General features: G+C 51.0%; 1 protein-coding gene across 2 annotated transcripts; it reads left to right on the top strand.

Annotated features, from left to right (window-relative positions):
• The first annotated feature begins 42 nt into the window (after positions 1-42).
• On the top strand, positions 43-15,672 carry LOC116951915 (uncharacterized). Of its 2 annotated transcripts, none has more exons than XM_032970760.2 (5): positions 43-164; positions 5,851-6,665; positions 8,126-8,275; positions 8,906-9,064; positions 10,208-15,672. In XM_032970760.2, exons 2-5 carry the CDS (start codon positions 6,158-6,160, stop codon positions 10,918-10,920), a joined length of 1,530 nt encoding a protein of 509 aa, XP_032826651.1. In that variant the 5' UTR covers positions 43-164; positions 5,851-6,157; the 3' UTR covers positions 10,921-15,672. The 2 variants fall into 2 exon arrangements, with proteins under 2 accessions (XP_032826651.1, XP_075930087.1); XM_076073972.1 differs by lacking the exon at positions 43-164 and adding an exon at positions 171-1,225.
• Positions 15,673-23,340: the final 7,668 nt, after the last annotated feature.

Below are 23,340 nucleotides of genomic sequence, written 5' to 3'. Positions count from 1 at the left end.
CCCCCCCCATCCACTTCACTTCCGGGCGGCGGAGCGTTTCCGCGCCCAAGCCCCCCGTGATTGGTCCCCTGGAATCCGTGCCGCCCACGTGACGAGGCTCGGCTTCCGGCGACTGTGTGCGTTTGGGGGCACCACGTGCGGTTCGGAGGCCGGGTTCCCGTTCGGTACGAGACGCTTCTTACTCCTACACACACACACAACACCCCACACTGTGTTGTGTGTTTTATGTGTGTTGTGTGTGTGGGGTGTTGTGTGTGTGGGGTGTTGTGTGTGTGTGGGGTGTTTTGTGTGTGGGGTGTTGTGTGTGTGGGGTGTTGTGTGTGTGGTGTGTTTAGTGTGGGGTGTTATGTGTGTAGTGTGTTTGTTTTATGTGTGGTGTGTTATCTATAGTGTGTGGTGTGTCCTGGGCCTCCCCTAGGTAGACTCAAATGAGTACCTAGGCGCGTTGTGTAAACATCGCCACTGGGGAGACAAAGGCGGCCGGGCGTGGTGCTGGCCACCCACCCCCTCGTGTGCCGTGCCGACCTTTATAGGAGCTCGCTAACAGCACTTGCCCCCTCCCCCACTCCCCCAACAGTCTGCTGAGGCTACACGGGGGATCTTTGGTGTGTCGCGAACAAATAATAATAAAATAAACCCCTCGCGAAAGACGAACTAAATAAACAATTAAAGCCGCCCACACATGCGCACAGGGGCGCGGACAAAGCGCTCCCAATTGAACTGTTGAACACTAAACCCAGGGGCAGGATTTGAACGTGGTGGGTGGTGGTGGGTGGTGGTGCTGGTTGGTTGGTGGTGGTCGAGCCCCCCTAACGCGAATAGTAACCCCGCGGTTTCTGTTAACGCTCGCTTGTTACCCCCCCCCCCCGCTCCCTCCTACTACTACTACACCACGACACACGCTCTCTCAGGAGCGGATAGAACGAACGGGCCATGGTAACGTCTAAAGTTACTCGCTCCGCGTGAATAATTCGCAAAGGCGGGCTGGTGGGGGGGGGGTTTGCTGTGAGGCAGGTGAGGGCGACAAAAGGAAGGCAGTAGGAGCGGCAGCAGAGCGGTCGTGGGTTTTTTTTTCGTGAGTGGGTGGTGGAGTTGGGTTCGTGAAGCTGTGGTGGCCGTGTTTGTTGTTGTTGGGGGTGGTGGTGGTGGTGGACAGGCGGCCGTGAGGCGGCCGTGAGGCCAGGCCCCAGTGTGCGAGGGAGCCCGTGGGCCAAGCCCCCAAAAGGTAACCAAAACCCCGCGTCGTCGTCGTCGTCGTGGTCGTCCCCCTGAATGGCGCCCACGGGGTTTTGAATGTTCGTTCAGTTTTGAACTGAAGACGTCGTTGCATTGTTGTTACGTTTACAAGTGTGCGGACACACGTACACACGCGCGTCTTGTCTCGTGCGTGGTGGTGTTTGGGCTGCTGGTGGTGGCGGTGGTGGTGTTTGGGTTGTTGTTGGTTGTGGTGGTGGTGTTTGGGTTGTTGTTGTTGGTTGTGGTGGTGGTGTTTGGGTTGTTGTTGTTGGTTGTGGTGGTGGTGTTTGGGTTGTTGTTGTTGGTGGTGGTGGCGTGACCGCCTGTGATCAATCCGCGCCGGCTTGCGACAATCTTCGGCAAGCTAAACCCGGGTGTTGGTGGTTGTTGTTGTTGTTGTTCCTTTGTGGTGTCTAGTTTTGTTTGAATGGGCTGCCACTACACACAACGGGGTGGGTGGGGGTGTTATAGGCTGTGCTGCTGAGGGCCGACGTAGTGCACATTTAAAAAAATACGACGTACTGCACTTCTATGCTGCTGTTGTATTGCACTGTTCTATGCTGCTTTTGTACTGCACTGTGCTATGCTGCTGCTGTTGTACTGCACTGTGCTATGCTGCTGCCCAAGTCATCTATGCTTGCCCGCCTTCACCAACCCGAACTGACCAACAGTGGTGAAGTATGGTCACAGCCCAATAACCTCCTCGACGCACGTTGGCGTGGAGTGGCCCTCGTCCAGCAGTGGATCGACAACAGCGAACGTGCACGCGCGTACCGTGAAAGTAACTTTGGTTTGGCTTATCCATAACTTGTCAACCCATACGGTGTACCCACCCGTATTCTTGTACAGGGAAATTGAGTACTCGGGTCCATACGGCGTTAACAGCCGTTTCAATAACGGGCAACGGCAAATTGTGTCTGTCTGTGTTTCTCCCTCGTGATGGAGACTTTGTAGGATGAACGTTGAGATTTATAATGGGCACGGGGTGAGCAATAAGGTGGTCTGAATTGGTCTGTAATCAGGTAGGGCACTGACAAGGGTTTGAGAGGTATGTATATTGTGAATAACCGACAGACGAGAACTCTTGACCGTGGCCACAATATCCTCCCTCGGCAAACGTGGGTTACGCGAAACACAGAATGTTGTCCACTGGTCCTATTCTTCCTGTTATCCGCGATTGACCGTGACTTTGTCGAATTTGCGGGGATGGCATATCCTCGATCTAGCATCCGCGATGGTTTTGGCCACATATGAAATCAATTTTTCCGCAGGGTTATCTGAGAATTGTTATCCCCGACCGCGGATTAAAGAGGGGGGTGGGGGGTAAAATCTGTGATAACCCCGCGGATTAGAGGAGTTCCCCTTCGACTGGTAAACATTGTCGCGGGGCACGTTTTTTTGACTGGTGTTGATGTTTGGTGGTTCGTGGTTTAATATCGAGGGCTATTCATATATAACCAAGCAGTCATTGTCTCGAACCGCTGTTAATTCTTAGGCGCTGTTTAAGACGATCTGTTTGTGATGATAACAGTGATTTCGAGCGATTTGTCAGAATCGGAATATTTATTTACAGAATCCGATGAGCTGTAATGCTCTCTTTCATAGATGTCCAGTCGGGGCAGGTAAGAACCTTACTACAACAATTATAAAACAAATTCGAGACTAAGGGTCTCCGTAATGCTCAAGCAGTGTATTAGTCATGGTCCTTCTTTGACCATACTTCACCACGCTGGTCAGTGCGGGTTGGTTAAAGGCGGTTTGGGGGGTGGGGGGGTAGAGCCACGACCGGTTTAGACATCACTCGCCACTGATGTTAGCCGTGGCTGGGAATAGAACCTAGCCCCTCCGGGCTCATAACGCATTGCGCTAACCATTGCGCCACCGTCCACACCCGCTTTGTCGCTTGAGTTGAGTATATTAATGATCTCAGGTAGTGGATCATTAGCAGGTATGGGTTGAGTCTGTAATGCAAAATCTTAAACTTTGAAGCGCTATATGTTTTTTAATGCCTAATCCTAGAGTGGTACAGATGGCTGAGAGTGCTGTCCTCGCAAAATCGTGGCGATAAAAGTTTATCCGAGGCACTACTGCTGTACCAGACCCCAACCCTTACGCCTAATCCCTAACATTTTCCCTAACCCCTAACATTTTCCCTAACCCCAATCCTCAACCCTAACCATAATCCTAAACTCTAAACCTCTCGCCAACCCCTAACTCCTAATCCTAGACCCCAAACACCCTATCTCTCAACCCTATCATTAACCCCTGACCAAAAACCTGAACTCTAGACCATCATTTTATCCATAACAACTAAATGCAAACTCTAAATCGTCAACTCGAACCATTAACCCTAAACCCCCGATCCTTAACCCCTGAACCATGGACAAAGACGGCATTCATAATTAATCAACTCAGTCCTAAGGAAGGTTTGTGATTGGACGAAACCCTGGTCAGTGATTACGTAAAAAACATTTCTTGGCACAGCAATCCTTTACAGAGGGTGGTTGATGCAGATTAAAATTCTGTGTTTTTATCGGGGTCGGATCAGAAACGATGATACAAAGGTGGACGACCGCAGGGTGGAGTGCATTTGTACAACTGAATTTTGGGCGAGACCAGTGATGGACTGGCTGCCAAAGGAGGGAATCAAACCCGAGCAGATGGCCACCGCGGAGATGGAACCATGAGATCCGTCTCTTGCGTGGGAACTTGAGGTATCGTGGCATCGCGAGATGGCGACGGGTCTTGGCGAGGCCTTCATCCAGCAGAGGATAGGCCACGGCTCGTGTTCACGAGTGACGCTTGCAACTGACAACGTCGCGAATTCACGATGTTGTCTGGGCATGGTACTCTACATTGGTGAGTAATGCGGTGGTGATGGTAGTGGTGGTGTGATTCATGTGCCAAATGTTCACCTGTCTATTACTGGCGAATGAATAACTTTGAGTCTCAAGCCGAGTCTTGCCCCCGCGTGCCAGAGCGAAATTGAATTTGCTGGAGTTGGACAACCGAGCCATGTGTAGTCACGGCCACGGAGGCTTTGTCCTGGGGTGTGGTGATTGTTTCAAACTCTCAGTTGGCCGAGCACAGGTCCAAAACGCCGAGTGGGCAGTAACAAACGGCACTGTTTGGGATGAAAGGTGTAATGGATGTGAGCAGGCGCGTTTCTTGACTTGAGGAAGCGTAAATATGGAACGTTTGTTCCAATGCTGGGCCAACGTTGGTCCAACATTGACCCAATGGCATGCTTACTGGGAAGGTGTCGACGCTGATTCGTGTGCTGCCAGTGCAGGAGCTGTGTCTGCACTTGCACGTGTGCAGCTCATTTCCTCAATCCACTGCTGGATGGAGGGACTCCTCCACTGTCCTTTTTTGGGTCTCAACCATCGTCGACATTCTGACGAGCAACTCGCGAAACGTGTCCACGGCGGTGTTTGCGCGCGTCAGATCTTCACAGCGAGCCTTGCCCCACATTGCTGGACGGTGCGTGTGCTGTGGTATTGTCAGCCGCTGCCGGATGAGGGCCTCCCTCCCACCCTCCCCCCGTGTGGGCTTGGGGGTTATTTGGCCATTCTTGGGTCAGTTCGGATTGGTGAAAGCGAGATGCGTAGATGTGGTACAATTATTATTAACTTGGCCACACTGTCCTCTGCTGCCCCAACGCCTATACCAACCTGTTTTTATTCATCTGCCATTGCCGAGAATGTCGCCTGTCATGTACATTTCTTTTCCCCCTTCGAAGGCTGCACGTTGTTGTTGATGAATGTGAATTTTATTCATGAGCACCTTTCCCATCAAAGCAACCCTCCAGGCACGGACCTGCTTGGTTTCTGAGATCTGATGGAGATGGGGCGAATTCCGAGTGATCTGCTCATAGGCTGCACATTTGGCGAAAGAACACGTATTTTTTTAAATCATCAGTTGGAGTTCCGCATGGCCCCCATTCAAACACGGCGGAATGCGGGACACGCTGATCCAACCTTTTGTATTGTATTCAAAAGGCTCATTCACCCTTCCAAGCAGCCCCATTCAATACAAAGGCTTTAATCACATCAATCACATTAGGCCAACCATTACGTCCCGTACAATAATAAAACCCACTGTTCCCATGGGTCCGAGGATCCACATGCGATGATCCACCTATTGACTTCTAGAATTAATTGAAAATTCAAATGCCGATTACTCCATGCTAAGGTCATCTTTGCAGCGACCAAGATCAAGCAAAACCACGGATAACGCAAACCGTGTTAATATTAGGTCAGGAAAACGCCCGTGTCTGTCAAAACAAACTAATTGTGAATTAGAATATTGGCGGTTAAAGCCCACGTATAAGACCACATCCATCGTCTACCTACGTGGAATGGGGAGGTGGGGGGGGGGTGGTGATAACATAGAATGCCGTCGTCCGTTCCTACCGCTGCTTAAAGCGATCGGTCGGTCGCAATGGGCCACTGGGCCGCCGGCCCTCCAACGATTGAGGAGCAGCGGACGATCAAAGCAGAAGTGCGAATCGAAATCCAGGTTTAATCTGCACGGTGGGTGACTCGGGCTGGCCGCTCGCCCGCGGGCAATTGAGAGTCACCGTGTCCACTCTGTGCATGCATGTGTGAGCAGGTGTCGCACTGTTCGCGACAAGAAGCCGAGCCTTGAGGACGAGACCTTTCCAAAGGCACAGACAAGAAGAAAGAAGTGCAGAGAGTGGAAACCCAGAAGGAGAAGAGGTGGAAGGAGCGACACGGGGCGAAGAGGAGGCGGTAAACACGGGAGGAGGAGGATTAGGAACGCGGGAGAAGAAGGAAGTGGGAACACAGGAAGAGAGGCAGAGGAGAAAGTGAGGGCGGAAGGGCATTAGGAATACCGGAGGAGGGATCGTTAACACGGCAGGAGCGTAAGGAGGAGACCGCAGCATTCGGCGGTTACTATGGCCGTGGAGGAGCGGCTGCATTCGCCGCACCGGGGCTTCCCGGCGTGGCTTGGCACGCGCGGGCTCAGCCCCGAGATCGCGCTCGCCATGGACACCGAGCTGGGGATCCGGGACTACGAGGTGCTGCTCGCCTGCGCCGAGGACCTGCAGGTTCGCTCCGAGCTCTTCTGCGTCGCCCGCGAGCGCCTGCCCTTCGGCTTCTACGCCGTGCTGCGCCGCGTGGTGGCGGCGTTCCCAGCGGAGCGCGTCGGCGACTGCGGCGCCGCCGCGTCGGGCCGATCGTGCCCCGGCCTTGGCTCGCTGCTGGAGGCGCTCGTGAACACGCTGAGCAGCCTGAGCCGCGAGCTCCTCCGCTCGGCCGACAAGCTGAGCGCGCTGGACGTGGGCACGCCCCGGGACGGAGACGGAGTTGCCGATTCCGGAGGCGCCGGCAGCGGCGACGGAGAAGCGTCGGAGCAGAGGCAACGGCAGCGCCAGCGTCGTAGCGGCACGCACCGCTATTCAGGTGAGCATGGGGGTGGGGTGAGGATCCTCGTCGCGTGGAAACGGGCGACTGCATTTTGGAACGCTTGGAATGTGGAGAGCAGTGGAGGGTTGTTAATGAAGCGGTTCAGGTGACATCTTCCCTCAGCTTGCTGTCGGTCATTTGAGGGCATTTTTCAGTCCGCTGCTGGTGGAAGGCCTCCCCACGGTGTGTCAGTCGTAGAGGTTGTTTGGCTGCCATGGTGGCGAGGACGTAAACTACCTCGCCAGGTATACAGGAAGTCGTGGGTTCGATCCCAACCCTGACGGCTGTATATTTGGAGTTTGCTTCTCTCTCCCCGTGGCCGCATGGATTTTTCTCTGGGATCCTCCAGTTTTTCCCTCCACATTTAGGAATCAACATGCGTTTAGGGTATATGGCTGCTGTAAATGTCCACGTGATAAGCCACTTCATTGAGCTATCATTGTGGCCAGGTTTCTTCTGAAAATGAGCTATATAGCTCAATGGTCCTTACCTGGTAAAATAAAAAATAGTTAAGACCTCACTGACCATACTGGTCAGTCAGGAATGGTGAAGGCATGACGGGAGACCGAAACCGGTTAATATATCACTGCACCACCGATGTTAGCCGGAGCCGGGAATCGACGGTCGCTGGGTTTATAGTGCTGTGAGCTAACCGCTGCCCCACTAGCTCTCCTAGTTCCGAAGTCTTTGAGGACCGGGCAAGGATTAAGGGTCACTGTCGTTGGCGCTGGAACAAGCAGTGTGATGGCGTCGTGCTCATTTTGTGGTTTCCGAGCTCGCAGTGGAAATTCCACATTCCTATCGTTGGAGGCAGTCGTTGTGTAGGACAGCCTCCTGTTGACTTCCCACAGGGCCGTCCTTTTTTTCTTTTCTCTTCTTCGGGGGGGTCCCGCAACATCGGGATAATGTTTGGCCACGAATGAATTCGGTTCACGAGAGTTTGGCTTCCGCGTGGGAGTAAACTGGCGAGCTCGGAGAAAACCCCCACCGCTTAGAGCGACGCGATGCTGATAGCCACCTTTGGGATAACATTTTGGGGTGGGGGGGTAGGTGGGGTGGGGTAGAGGGGAAAACAAACACGTTAACCCTTGCCCATTCCGAGGCGTCTGCAAGTGGCAGGGTGTGGGTCCCGTTCACCACTGGATCTCGGAACGTGCAAGCGGCTCCTCGTTAATTTGATTTAGAGAGGCGTAGCGCCGATTTATTTAAAGACATGGCACTCACCGCAGAGAACCGTAGCGACATGACCGCACTCAATGATAGCTGGCGCCAAACTGTGCCACGCGCCCTTCCGCGTGGCCTTGTGGGAGCCTCGGTACATCTTGCGACGTGAAGACGTACCAATAAAATTATTTTATTTTAGTTTTTCCTATGATTCGTGATGAAACGGATGATGTACGCGTACGTCATCGGAACGGTCGAGGGATTATAATGAGTTAATGGACGCCCGTGCCCAGATGTTGCCGACCACGGCACCGAGGAAGTGTGCGAGATGCCAGCCGAGGAGGTGGACGACCACGACGACGGCGAAGAGGAGGAGGATGTGGAAGTGCCTTCGGGATGGAGAGTCAACCAGGTGGCCGAGACCTACCCCAAGCTCCCTGCAGGTAACGTTAGGGCGACGCCGGGCGGTGGTGGTGGCGGCCACGCTGCTGTACGCTGGCTGCCTGTAGTCCACCGCTGTGCGGGCAGCAGCGAGAGGGTTGGTGGATCGCGCAGATGTCGTGAAACTGCTTCACCCCCCCCCTCCCCCACCGTGGGCATCGTGGATGTGCCCTACCCTGGCTTGCCAGGAAGAAGGCGGTTCGGCGAAGTGTTGAGTAATCTCCATCTGTTCCTTCTTCACGGGAGTGTTGGCCCCCTCCCCATTTCACACCTGCTTAGCTTTCGAGGTCTGACAGAGACCGGGAGGCTGATTTCGATTTTATCCATTTCCTGTTCCGATGACGTACGTGTATGTCATCAAAAGGAAACCGGAAAAAAAGCAAAAATACAATAACTTTATGGGTAACGAGGCTCCCACAAGGCCATGCGGGAGGGTGTTTGGCACAGTTTGGCGCCTGCGGGGAGCATGGTGTCTTTAAAAACAACGGCACTACGCCTCTCTAAATAAAATAACGCTGAGCTGCTTGCGCATTCCGAGAGTCAGCGGTGAACGTCTCGGAATGGGAAAGAGTTAAGTGTGAGCGAGCGGGTGGGCGGGCAGACTAATAACGGGCGTCACTGATTGGTTACAGATTCCGCGCAAGGGCCCCTGCTGAGGATGAGCGAGATGCTGACCTCGGCGACCTCGGCGACCTCGGCGACCTCGGCAACCTCTCCCCCGGTGGTGGAGGTTGGCGGTTCGGAGCTGGAGACCGGCCAGGTCGTGGTGAAGGCGGAGGCTTTGGACGAAGGTGAGTTTCCACCCCGGAGGTTGCCAATCGATCGGCGTTTACACGCGGCGCCACTGGGCCCCCGGTGACACGGATGTACAGGCACTCCTCGACGTACGCGATAGATTCGTTCCCGGAAAAGCGCGCGTATCTCAAAATCGCGTTACGTGAAAAGCAATTTTCTCATAAGAAATTTATGGTCAAGGAGGGAGGTTCGGGGATTTCACTCCCACTCGCAGACATAATCGCCTATATTATCTGAGCCTATGTCAATACAATACAACTACACACGATATAATACTTGAAATTAAAAAGGAAAATCGTGTAAACTCCGATATACTTCCTAGTAAATTCAAAAAAGAAAAACAGTTTTACTTGTAACTACGCCGGAGTTGCGATGTGGAGAGGATGGATGGAGACGACGAGGAGGGAGACAGACTTGGAGTTGAGGAGCCGCACGTGCGTGGATAAAGAGTGGGTGGAGTTGCTGGAGGGAAGGTGGGAGAGAGAGAGAAAGCGCAAGAGAGAAGTTGAGTAAAGGAGAGAACGAGAGAGGGAGAGTGGCGGAATCAACTTTACATCGTGCGATCACAACGAGAGACAAAGGGAAGAGTGCCGATGTACACGCGGCGTGATGCTGTACGGCACAGCACACCGATTATTGTACCGCACTGGCTGCTGGCATCGTCATTGGGTCGCGGTGCCAGGCTAGGATGGCGTTAATCCCAAAATTGCCTCGCTGTATGTAAATGAAAGGTCTAAATACAAAGCGTGCCGCGTTATTCCAAAATTGGCGTACCGCAAAAGCACGTAAACCGAGGATTGCCTGCAATCGCGATTGTGAAAAGAGTGCGGTGGTTGACGAAGTTGTGATTAACTCAGAGAGCCGTGTTCTTGACATGACGGTTAAAAGTCAGCCCAAAATGAAGTTCAAGACCAAACCTGATGTGTGAATGACTGGAGACTGGGCTCAGGCCATTAACCCCCCCCCCCCACACTTGCGAAAGCCCGGTTGTAGCCTGGATCAGAACCCAGGATCTCAGAGGGGCCAGTACAGCACTCTGACTTCTAAGCCACCCGTTATCCTCTACAAACAAATTACGTTTCCTCTCCTTTCTCCTGGTCGATGCCGCCGGTTGATGCCGTTGTTGTTGTTCGTTACAGGCGGCTGGGGCAGGGAACCCGAAAGAATCTGGAACCCCGCCAGCGCCCTTTATGTTCAGCAGCAGCAGGTGGTGGCAGACATCAAGCCGGTCGCAAGCGTTCGCCGCATCCCGGCGCCGGCAAGGAACCCGGCTCGCAGTGGCGACCGCCCGCTGTCGCATCCCTACCCGCTGTCGGCGCGCGAACTCGGCGAGACCGGCGGCACCCATCACCACCACCACCGCCCTGTAATCGCCGCGCGCCCCGGCGCGCCGGACGACGCCCCGACCTCCGCCGCCGCCGCCACCGACGAGTGGAACGGGCAGCTCGCGCTGGCGCCCGGCGAAGGCGGCGGCTACGGCGACGGCAGCGGAGACGGCGGCGCCGGCGTGTTCGGCCGCAACGCGAGCCGCTGCGAGGAGTGCGGCAAGGAGTTTTCGACGCCGTCGTACCTGACGATCCACCGGCGCACGCACACGGGCGAGCGGCCGTACAACTGCGAGTTCTGCGGGCGCTCGTTCGGGCACCTGGCGGTGCTCACCAGCCACCGGAGACGCCACACGGGCGAGAAGCCCTTCACGTGCAAGGTGTGCGGCAAGGCCTTCTGCCAGAACTCGAGCCTGGTGTACCACATGCGCACGCACACGGGCGAGAAGCCGTACACCTGCGACGTGTGCGGACGCAAGTTCACGGTCTCCAGCAACTTCATTAAGCACCGGCGCTCGCACTTCTGAGTGCCGGCGGTGGTGGTAGCAGTGGTTGGTTGCGATGGTGGCAGTGGTGGTGGTCGCGGTGGTGGTAACAGTGGTGGGGCTGCGATGGCAATGCCACCGCCGGGATGGAGAGGGAAGCCGCGCTCTTCTTGACGATCGCCGTACGTTACGCACGTGCGGACGGTCGATCGATCGGGTACGGCAAGCTGGCGAGGTGGTGTGAGCGCAGTTTAAAGGCGGTACTACAGCAAGTAGGTTGTTAGGCTTGCGTGCGCTGTGCAGGAGTGGTTGAATGTCTAAAAAGCAGGAGCCTTTTGGGACGAAATACGATGGATGGCACCATAGCTTGAGACGTTGCACAGGACGACCGGGCATATTTGATGGCCCAAGAGAAAGATCTCTTGAGCCTGTACATGAAAAGTGGCAGGGAATCGACAGCATGGATGGCTGGGGAAAGGAAGTTCTAGACTGTGGCGGCAGCAGAGGAGAATGAGCGACCGCCCACCGAGCCACAGCTGGCTTCGACGGAAAGCCTTGGTAATTGGAGTGCAGCAGAGGAGGGGAGTAGAGTGAGACAGCGAGATGAGATGGGGCGGTGTGGGGGGTGGGCGTGTAGACGTCACAGCCTACTTGCTGTACTGTCACCACCAGGCAGCTCGTCGATCCCGACCCCACCGCGGTTTCGTCACCGCTGCGCGATCCGCTAGCAAGGCGTGGCGGTTGTCCGTGGCGGGTCCGCTGTGGATGTGTGTGTTTAACTTCTTTCGCCCCGTACCTAGCCAACCGTGCTAACCGGAGGCGCGGGATATTGCGCCCGCGCGGATATCCGGAGCAGCCTCATTACGAAGCCAGTACAAACCGACTGAGCATCACTGTGTGCACACTTCGTGTCCAAGGACACAGACACGACAGCGACAGGAGGATGAAGGAAATCATCGCAAGTGCTTTTTTATATTCTTAGCTCTTTAGGTAAAGTCACGTTGAAGGGAAACAATAAAATAATAAAGTATGTATAAAACAATAAAAATTCTCATGACGTTTCGACCATAACACAAACGGTCATCATCAGGTGTGAAAACCAACGGCAAGAAACATTTGAAAGAAGTGGCGGTTTGCATTTATTTATTTTCAAACGGTGTTTGTATTCATTTATTTTTGAAAAACGTTAGCACCACAGGCAGCGATTTGGCAGTTTGTTTAGAAGGATGAGTCCATCTATGTTCTGAAAAGAGGAGGGGGAGACGAAAAATTAATGTATGCTGTCTGAAAACCACCGTAAGCGTGAACAATCAATTAAGACCTGAAATGGTTTATCAAATCCTTCCAATGATTGCTAAGCCAGAATCCATCTTTTTGGTGACCGTTTGTGTTATGGTCGAAACGTCGTGAGAATTTTTATTGTTTTATATTTATTTTATTGTTTCCCTTCAACGTGACTTTACCTAAAGAGCTAAGAATATGAATTACTGCAGTCATGAAAGCTTTAAATCGAAATTTAAGTGCTTTTTCGTTTTCAAGCGTGGATATGAAGTGTGTTTTTTTTATGTTGGTTACTTTTCCCCGTTTGAATTGTGGGTGGTGTGCGCCGGCGGCTGGAGCGGCGATGCTCGTTGGGATTCGTGGCCTCTGCCGCCACCGCTCGGCACGCGCCGATTGACCGGGCGCGCCGATTCACCGGGCGCGCCGATTCACCGGGCGCGCCGATTCACCGGACGCGGGCGGAGGCCCTCAACGCCTCCGACTTTCGCCACGACTTTGGCGGGGGTTTTGTAGCAGCGGCGTGCCATTGCGTGGAACTCCGACGCGATGCTGGGGAGACGCTGTGCCATGCCATACCTAGCTCGGCACAGCATCCAACGGAAACGCTCCACGTGCTGCTCGTTCGGCAACCGAATATTCGGTTGACCTCCGCTTGGTGGAAGAGGTCTCTCGTTCTGTCCTGTTGCCCCCCACCCCCCCACAACGACCCCTTCACCACCATTAGGAAGTTTACGGGCCAGGAGTAGAATGTTGGACAGTTGTGCCGAACAACACAAGGTATAACCCCCTACTTTCCCCGAAAGCACATCGGAGAGAGATTTATTTTGGTCTAATCTGTCGAATCGGCCTAATCAGTGTGCCGAAACAATGTTGGCCAGCAGAGGCAGCAGTTAGTTTGGACGTTTGTGGGTGAGACAATAATTACAATCGATCCTTCCCCCCCCACTACCCTCTGCCAATTGTATCCGACCGGCATGTCGGGAGATATAAATTCCCATTCGGAAGTCTGTAGACTGCCGATTCTGAAGTCTGCTCAGTCGTGACAATTAAGGCCGGACTAAAAAGCATTTCTCTTCTGTCGATTTTAATTTTTGTTTAAATCTTTCCCACCCTCTTTGTTTAGGGAACGGCCCGAGAAGTTGATGTCGTAGAACTACTTCTGAAGTCACTTCAGTAGGGGGGGGGGGACCTCTTTATCCATCCATCTCTTCACTTGCCGATAAAAACGACGTTTAATTCCCAGAGCCACAATTCGGGGAAATTCGTTGAGAAACTAAGCTCATGTTTTTATTAACGTGTGGTCATTGGTGACCGGGCTGATAGCCCCCATCGACTCAGGGCGCTGGAGATCCCTGTTTCATCCGCGAAAACCTGGAGTCGAACCCAGGTCTCGGTTGTTCCGACTCAAGTGGCCCTGACTACACTCTGTGAGCAACCGGGCCAAATCGGTTTCACGAATCGATCGGCAAACTCCGAATCGTGACCATGAATCGAGTCGGTGAGTCGCCGCATGCCGTGTGATCGGTGAAGTTTATCTCGTGTGCGTGAATCTTCTGGCCAGTGTGAATACTGTAGCCTTACAATGGTAATAATTTATAGACCTTTGTCACTCCACTGCTGGATGGAGGCCTCGCACCACCCCATGTCGGTCGTGGGAGTGAATGTTTGACCATACTTCATGACGGTGGTCAATGTGACTCGATGCAGGGTGCCACGGTCCGAGACCCGCTGGGATCACCGATGTTAGCCATGGCCGGGAATCGAACTCGGGTCACTGGGTTCATAGTGCAGTCCGCTAACGACTGTGCCGGCACTGCACCCCACTGGAGCTATAATAATTTCATATTTCCTTACGCAGGAAAGCCTCAGTGAGCCTCAAGAATATGTTTGCAGGGAGGTCCTGCTGCTACACATTGGTATGTTTGGCGATTTGAAATGTACGAGTCGTTGGCTGCGTGTGGGAGGCAGAGTACCCGAAGAAACCCCATCACGCGGATCCGACAGGAGTGGAACGAGCAAGCAACCCACTTGCCGTACTGCCACGTGATCCGGCCCTTGCTTTTCGGCGGGGGTGCGGGCATCTCTGCATGATCCACCAACCCCACGGGCTCGCCGCCTTCTACCCAAGTCCCAATCTGCCGCGACTCTCACCTCCTCCCACGATCGGCTGTATGCAACGGGGGCGGGGGAGCGGGGAGGGGGGTGGGGGCCCACGTGCGTTTTCTGGAAAGTACCGTAATCTTCTGTTAACTTTCGACAAAAAGCTGTTACCAAAAAAAATCATAGAAATTTTTTTTGCCCTCTGGGGCTAAAAGTTCGTCTCACGCAGGACCAATAATAGAGCCGTTTTACCGTGAGCGCCGATGAGTTTTTAGTGCCGCGGTGAAGGAGGGGGCCACGAGACTGTTGTGACGGCAAGGGCTTCTGCATTTATTTGTGCCGGGTCTGTCCCGCGGTGGTTGTCGATGAGGTATTTCCCAGACCCGGCACTCCCAAGTATACCTCGCCAATGGCCGTGTGGCTACCGATAGTCGCGTAGCCTTGCTCCAGTATTGCCAGCGCGCGACACCGGAACAAATGGTCACAACTGTTATTTATGAAAGTCCCGGTTGTAGTGAAGCGATCGAACTGCAATAAATAACTGCGTAGGTGGTTGCGTTGTTGCGGCGTTGGCGGTTCTGCCGCCGCCGCCACGTTGTGTGGGGGACGCGGCGCGTGCCGACGTTTCGCTGCGCGTGCCTGGAGACTTTTCTGAAAGCGAGGAGGACGTGGAGCGGTGCACGTGGTCACGTGGTACTGTACCGGGAGGGCCGTGCAGTTCGGTTACGCCGGCTGGTTTGGATGGGGCTGGTGATGCTTTTGTGGTCGGCGCTTGCATTGAATTGTGGGGGTTTCTTTTTTGTGTGTCTATTTGGCAATCGCTGAAACGAACGTTTTGGTTACCGTGTCTGTGAATTGTCTAACACTGGTTTTGAGTTTCGTTAAATATTCGCCGGCTGTTCCTTTGCGTTTTGAGTTTGTTGGTTTTTCAGTCTACAGTATTTGGGGGGAGTTGGTTTGTGTTAATGATGTCACTGAAGTTTTGTCACTAATAAGTTACGAACTACTGGGCCTGTTGTGTTTTATACGGTGTTAGCGAATTGACACAAAGTCGCTCTGCTCACTCGAAAATGTTATTCATTGACGATCATGTAATGCTAATCACGATCTTTAATAATTAGCACACGTTTTTGAATGACTTGATGAAGACAATGCTAAGATTGGCACGGACTTTATGTCAAGTTAGTCCGTCTAGAGTCTGTTTACTACTACTACTAATGACGACGATGATGAAGTGTCGAGCGAATGTCACGTTTTGTGTTTTTATTTTGTTTTGTATGATTACGTTGTTTTTCCTGCATGTGTGCCGAACATTTGATGCAGCGCATAGGAGGATCTGTACGGGCGCCGTCGCCTCTGGGTGAAAACGACGATGTTATGCATTTCCTGTAATTAAATGATAACACTTCAAGACTTCGGCCGGCGTTTGGTGCGCGAGTGTTTGTGTCGCTTTCGTTGGTTTTGGAGGAACAGTGGCGCAGCGGTTAGCGAAACTGCGCGACAAAACCCGGCGCTGACCAGTGGTGGGTTTCCAGCTCACGGCCAACAACATCGGCGATGAATATCTGAACCGGTCCTGGGGGCCTCCCCTAGGTCTACTCGGCCTTGCAAGAGAGTACCTGGTGCGGTCTGTATAAAATATTAGCACTGGGGAGACAAAGGCGGCCGGGCGTGCGTGGTGTTGGCCATTGTAGCGAGATCTTAACTACCTCGCCTGCTATACAGGAGGTTGTGGGTTCAATTCCGACCATAACGCCTCTATATTTGGAGTTTTAGTATCTCTCTGCAGTCGCGTGGATTTTTCTCCATGCCTTCTGGTTTTTCCCCGCCACAATTAAAATGTAAACGCGTTTTAGAGTATTTGGCTGCTGCTATAAATTTCCACGTGACGATAAGCCACTCTTTGTCGAGCCATCATTTTGCGATGGCAAAGTCGCTTCTGAAAAAAAGTTACATCGCTCAGTGGGCCTTTCCTGGTCAAATAACAAAAAAAATTGTTGAGTTAATAGTTTTTCGTGTGTCGTGCGGGCCTTCATAGACGCTCGATAACAGCACTTGCCCCAACAGCACATTACAGACGGTCTCCGATTTACGAACACCCGCACTTACGAACCAGCCTCCGTGAATTTTTTTTTTTAACACCGACTTAAAACGCGAACTCTCACTTGCAAATTTAACCACGGCACTCTTTTGCAAATTTAACCACGGCACTCTTTTTTTTTGTCCGACCGAGCGATCCTCCGCGAGATGTAAACGAGTCATCCTCGTGTTGGGAGTGAGAGCTTTGTGTGTTTATGATCATTTAAATATAGTAGATTACTGTTCCTACTTACGGGTCCCCGGGAACGAATTTGGTTCGTAAGTCGAGTGCTGCCCTAAATGCTAAACGGGCGTGGTGGTGGTGGGGGGGGTGGGGAGAGATGTCTTTGTCATTGTCTCCAAGTCACGAGGATAACGAAGCAATTAGGAAATCTCGCAGGGGGGCAGCTGCCGTTAACCACCTGTGTGTCGGGAGTTCCAGCTGCAGCGGCGGCTCTTCAAGAAGTGCTTCTGAAACGCCCTTGGAAGCGGCGTTTACGTTCGCGCACAGGAGGTGGCACACTCGTGCCGTTCAACAACGCTGCTGTGAAATTGTAACGGGACGTTGCAGTCTTAAAAACCGAGGGAGCTTTTCGTTCTCAAAGAGTTGCGCTCTGTTTCGAATGACGCGGCAAATCTGATGTGCAGCAGGAAGCGATGGGGCTCTGGTGTGTGACAGCCATCTGTGAACAAGCGGAGACCGTCAGCTCGCTGCACTCGAGAATCCGGGTTCATCACCGGTGGCTCCAACACGGATTCGAACCCAGACTCTCAACAGCGACGCCTCAGTGCTCTGCAGACTTCTGAGCTACAATTCTAGATTTAAAGCTTTCGTGACTGCTAGGATCCATACTCTTTGGTTCTATTAGGTAAAGTCACGTAGGTGAAAATAAAATAACAAAAAATCACGACGTTTCGGCCACAACACAAGCGGCCTTCATCAGGTGAAGGGACGAGACTGTATGGAGGACAGTCTCGTCACTGTCTGGAGGACAGTCTCGTCCCTTCACCTGATGAAGGCCGCTTGTGTTGTGGCCGAAACGTCGTGATTTTTTGTTATTTTATTTTCACCTTCTGAGCTACACCCAATCGCACCTTTCTGCGTTTGCCCGTCTCTCTTTGTGTTTGTCATTTCACTCATTTGGCATCTGCCAGTAAACCTATAACACTTATACTCCGCTATTTCAGGAACGAAACAGGACTTCTCCACAAATCTGTCTGTCGCCTGATGAAGCTAGTTGTAATTACTGGCGAAACGTCCGACTCAGATTGTAAATGTTGTGGCTTGGCTCTCAAACACACCGGTGTGCTGTACTAGTAACGAATTTGCCACGTTCTGTTTACGTGACAACCCTTACTAGTTGGCTGTGTTGGGTGGTGGCGGGTTTAACGACACATTTTTACACGATCTAACACAAAAAAACTGTATTATGGATGATATTGGTCGCAAAAGCCTATAGTGTTAAGTAAACCGATAGCACCTGGATCTGTCCCGTGACCTAGCAGCAGCGGCGAGCATTCCACACTTCACTTCAGAGCGCACCTAGTCTGGCACAAGCACCGTGGTGATGCCGCTGTTGACATCTGTGTTTGTACGTTCGTCCATCTCTTGGCCTGTTTCCCTGTGTTGCTCTCCCTGCCCGCACGTCGGCCTATGTTGATGTTCCACATTATTATTTTGTCCATCAGTACTTGTTACGATGTATGTTGAACTTCCTTTGCACGGTACGTAGCCAACCGTTTAGTGGACAAACTAAACACAACGCAGTTCTAAAGTAATTCGTTTTCAATCTAGATTTAAAACTGCATTGCTCCAGTGGCTTCCGAATAACGGAAGAGCGTTCCAGACGGCCGCAGAAGCGTTTTCGAAAGCGCGAGATGCGGTGACCGTCTTTGCTCGGTGGCCAGCCAAAAGCCGCTGCGATGTTGACCGGAGTAACGCGTGATGGTTTATGCTCCAGGACAGAGAACAACAAGGTACGGTGGTTCATTTGTGGCAAGGGCTTTGTGTGTAACGAGCGCGACCTCACGATGTTGTTCGTTCGGCAACCGCAAGCCAACGCAGCACGGCGAGCACTGCACGGACGCGGTCAGATCTTGCAGTAACCCCATCGCGACACGTGCCAAAAAGTTCTGTGCACGCTGCAGCTCGCTAATGTTTGAGCTTGGACACAAACGGGGGAATGGAGTTGACAGCACGGACGGCAGGAGGTGGGGGGAGGAAGAGAAGTTCCAGAAATTTGGCAGCAGCACAGGAGAAGAAGTGACCTCCCACAGAGTTGGCAAAAGAAAGAAGAGACCGTGCCCCATGAGTTATCACGCGAGATGGGCACGACTTCCTTTGGAACGCTCACGATTGTGGAATTTCCCAGAAAGGCTCGGTGTGCAACGAGATCAATACCCAATTTCAGGCAACAAAAACAATCGTTTAAGTGTTTAATGTTGAATCAACCTGCAATTCGTAAACTTTTCCACCGCTTACGACTTTATTCGTAAACGTGTTAGGTCACGCATGTCCTCTCCACCCGAATACTGACGCAGGGATTTCAGGCCCAGTCACGTGAGGATTATACATTTGCCAGAGATAAAATCTGAATGTTTATTTAGACTGCACGGGAGTCTGGCTGAGCCACCCAACTTACGCGGACATCTCGGGGAGTTGTCCGTAGACACACGAGGATTAATGAATTACTTGCTCATTACGGAAGGGCATTGTGCCGAGACGGTAGGTGTAGAGCCTGGCTCACACCTGAGCTCGCAACTTGAGTTGCATGCAACCGAATCGTTCGTCTGGACCAATTTTCTACCCGTGGCGCGAACACCGGGTGGGTAGCAGAGTCAAGGATGTCCATGCGTGGGAAAAGAGAAAGGAACGGGAATGGGGAGAGAGCGGAGAAAGATTTGCAAATGAGATCAGTAAATAATGAGGAAAGGAATTGAGAGGAAAAGGATGGAAAAAGAGCGGAGAAACGGAAGCACGGGATGGGAGAGAGATGAGGAATCTCATCTGGATCTTTCCCGAATCCAGACTGGATGTTCCCCAAAGTTTGGACTGGATTGCTAGGAAAGCGAGATTTGGAAATATACTTACGCAGGAGAATTGTAGGACTTTTTTTTATCAGGAAAGGTGATGCTTTGGGATTTCATTTCATGATGTTTTCAGCCAAACCAGGTGGGTTGAATCACTCACCGCCTCTTGTCTGTCCTCCTGTCCACCCGACGGCCCCTTACTGCACACGCTGACACCACCGCAGTTCGCAAGCAGACCGGCATGCAGGTGGCTGCTTGTGGTGGGGTGAAGTGTGGGAAACTACCTCCTCTCCCACGACGTCTCGACAGCGTGGAAGAGGAGGCCAAAAGCACCCTCCAGTTGGGTTTCTCTCGAGCTCCCTCTCGGGCGCCACGGTGGCTAGGAGATGTTAACTACCTCGCCGGGTATACAGGAGGTCGTGGGTTCGATCTCGACCCTGACGACTGCTATATATTTGGAGTTCGCATGGTGGCTAGGAGATGTTAACTACCTCGCCGGGTATACAGGAGGTCGTGGATTCGATCCCGACCCTAACGCTCGTTGTATATTTGTAGTTTTCATGTCTTTGGCTGCTCTAGAGTTCCACGTGATATGCCTCTTCATTTGGCTATCACTTGTGGCCAGGTAGCTTCTGACAAACGAGCATCATAGCTCAACCTTCAAGCGCCTTTTGCTGGTGATCCAGATGATGGCAACCCTCCTCGACGCGAGTTTAACCCCCAGTGACATCTCAAATTCATCGGCGCGCCGTCACGTCCACGTGCGAGTGTTCTTCGGCGATAAACAAACACACACGCGCACCTCGCGCTAAAACAAACAAAAAATCTCCCAAGACGCCGAATAATAAACAATCTCGAAACCAAAAAAAATACTCAACCATCGTGACTTCCTAAAGGCGACGGGGGGGGGGGCAGGGGGGTGGGGTGGGGGGTGGGGGGTGATGCATGGGGGGGGCAGAGAGAATTGCTGCTAACTCATGGCCAACTTTTGAAAGGAAACAGCAATTCCCCCGAGCTCACGAGATGATGTCGAATGTGGATGATGATGATGATAATATCTGATGTTCGTGAATTTAATAGCGTGGAATGCGCGACAGGTTTTGTTGTTGTTAATTAATAAACCACGGTTGCTGAGCAAAGGACCACCGCTTTGTCGTGTCTATCTTATCTCATGATCACAAAACGTTCCACATAGCGCCTTGTTCTAAAGGCGGATTTACAGCAATTATAAAATTCCACCTTTCAAGTATAGCGGTTGAGTTATTAAAAGTGGTGCTGTAGTTATAGAAGGGAATCGCTTGTCTTTGTAACGAGATTGTTTATAAATCTTCCACGTCCGTGGCTTTGACATTCCCCCCTCTCTTCCTCCTCTTCAAAGTCGCTGGGGCATTCATCAACCGCATCATCAGAATATCATCAACAGGACGATGCACGCATCTCATCCATGAACGGAAAATTAAAGTCACGAGTCGGTTGCAACACAAGCAGCTATCATCAGGCAAGAATGAATGATAAAACACAGACACGGAAACAACATAAGCAGACACACATGCAGAGACACACCGAGCGAGACACACCCCAAGACAAACAGACTGCTTGTGTTGTTAACCGAAACGTCGTGTTCTATTATTATTTGATTTTATTTGCTACGTGACTTTACCGAAAGAACCAAAGAGTAATTCCTGCAGTCACGACGGCTTCGAATCGAGTTTGAGCCACAGTAGTAGCGCGATTGTGGCCATGCAGCCCAAACTATGTGCACCGCAACACATGTCCGTAACGTTGAACTTCTTCCGCACCGTACGTAGCTAAACCGCGCTCATCGGAGGTGCGGGGGAAGGACGGCGAACGACAGCGCAAAAATGCAGTTGAAAAGAAATGAGTATTCAATCAAAAAGAAGTTTAAAAGAAATTAGTATTCAATCAAAAAGCAGTTAAAAAGAAATAAGTATTCAATCAAAAAGCAGTTAAAAAGAAATGAGTATTCAATCAAAAAGCAGTTAAAAAGAAATGAGTATTCAATCAAAAAAAACAGTTAAAAAGAAATGAGTATTCAATCAAAAAGCAGTTAAAAAGAAATGAGTATTCAATCAAAAAAACAGTTAAAAATAAATGAGTATTCAATCAAAAACAGTTAAAAAGAAATGAGTATTCAATAAAAAAAACAGTTAAAAAGAAATGAGTATTCAATCAAAAAGCAGTTAAAAAGAAATTAGTATTCAATCAAAAAGCAGTTAAAAAGAAATGAGTATTTAATTTAATCGCCTCTACGGGGAGGGTTTTCACATAACTTTAAGATCTTTCAACAAACTCCGGGATAAGAAAGCTCAGCTGATCGAGTCTCTCACCTTCCTGAAGAGATGCCGCGACTCTGGGGTAATACCAATCGCATTTACACTCACCTCTGCTACTGTAACTTCTTCTAATGCGAAACGAATTCTTTTCAAAACTAGCTTAGCTCTTATCTCAGAAAAAATCAGACTTATACGCACAGAACTAGATCAGTTAGACAAGACACTCTACAAATCACACTTATCATTGACGGCAATAATGTCCACATCGGATTGGGAACATGTAGACAATATGACTGCCTCTTCAGCTGCTACTATGTCGACCAAATGTAAGGAAAACCTGATTTCCAAATTTAACCTCCTCTTAAACAAAAGACCGGACCCACACACCAAAAAGTTAGACGTTAATAAAGTCGTAATTAATCGCAGTAACAGTTCTATTTCCGATGGTCTGAAATCCGTTTTAGCTAAAGGTCTAAACTTTGCAGTCACACCTAAACACATACCAGTTAATGATATAATTGCCCAAGTAGACGTTGCTCTCAGGGGCCTGGGTCACATCGCTGCAGACGTAGCAAGATCTGAAATCGCTGCAACCCTCAAAAACGCTAAGATGCCAGCTAGCAACCTCAGCAAAGATGAGCGTTTTGAATTATATAAATTAAAAAAGAGGAATGATATTGTAGTTCTCTCAGCTGACAAAGGCAATGCTACTGTTATCATGGATAAAATAGAATACAACAACAAAATTAAAGAATTACTCGACGATGGTAGTTATACAAAAATAAAAAGAGATCCCACCAACAGCCTCGTCACACAAACCAACAAAATAATTTCTGTTTAACACGTAGGCTTTCGCGACCAATATTATTCATAATAAAGGTTTTTGGGTTAGATCGCGTTTATTTATAAATGTGTCGTAACCCTCCACCACCCGACACGGCCAATCAGCAAAGAAAAGTGTCACGTTGACAAAAGACAAATAATTCACTACTTCAGCCCACCGGTGTGTTGAAGAGTTAATCCACATTTACAGTTTGAGTACGACGTTTCGCTGGTAAATACTTCCAGCATCATCGGGCAATTCGCCAGAATGGTAAAGCCCTCGCTTGCTCCCGGTTTTATAATAATTTCTGATTCAACCGCATTAATTGATCAATCTAAACAGTTTTCGTTGAAACCTTCTGCTGCCAGGCCACCAAGATTATACGGCTTACCAAAAATACATAAAGTTGATACACCTCTTCGTCCCATAGTCTCTACTATCAGCTCCCCCACCTACAAACTAGCTCGTTTTTTGTCTGAAATCCTGCGTCCTTTCACTGGAAAGACCACCTCTGCGGTACAAAATTCTACTCACCTGGTATCAACAATCAAGGGTATTTCCCTGTCCCCAGACGACCTGCTTGTCAGTTTTGATGTAGTTTCCTTATTCACCAAGGTTCCTGTACCTGACACCATTGCAATCATTGAAGACTTGGTTCATCAAGGACTAAACACTGAGGTACCCCCCCTGGTGAGACACTGTTTAACCAATACATACTTCACTTGGAATGGAACTTTCTACAAACAAACTGAGGGCACCCCAATGGGCTCCCCCCTTTCTCCAGTTATAGCTAACATTTTCATGGAGAAATTTGAGACTGACGCCATCCAGACTGCCACTCTGCGCCCAACCTTA

Source organism: Petromyzon marinus, chromosome 44 (genome assembly GCF_048934315.1).
Source record: "Petromyzon marinus isolate PM22_M1 ecotype Great Lakes invasive population chromosome 44, UKy_Petmar_22M1.pri1.0, whole genome shotgun sequence".
Lineage (NCBI taxonomy): Eukaryota > Metazoa > Chordata > Hyperoartia > Petromyzontiformes > Petromyzontidae > Petromyzon > Petromyzon marinus.
Note: the sequence above shows the minus strand (reverse complement) of the source record. Positions and strands in the feature narration are given on the sequence as shown.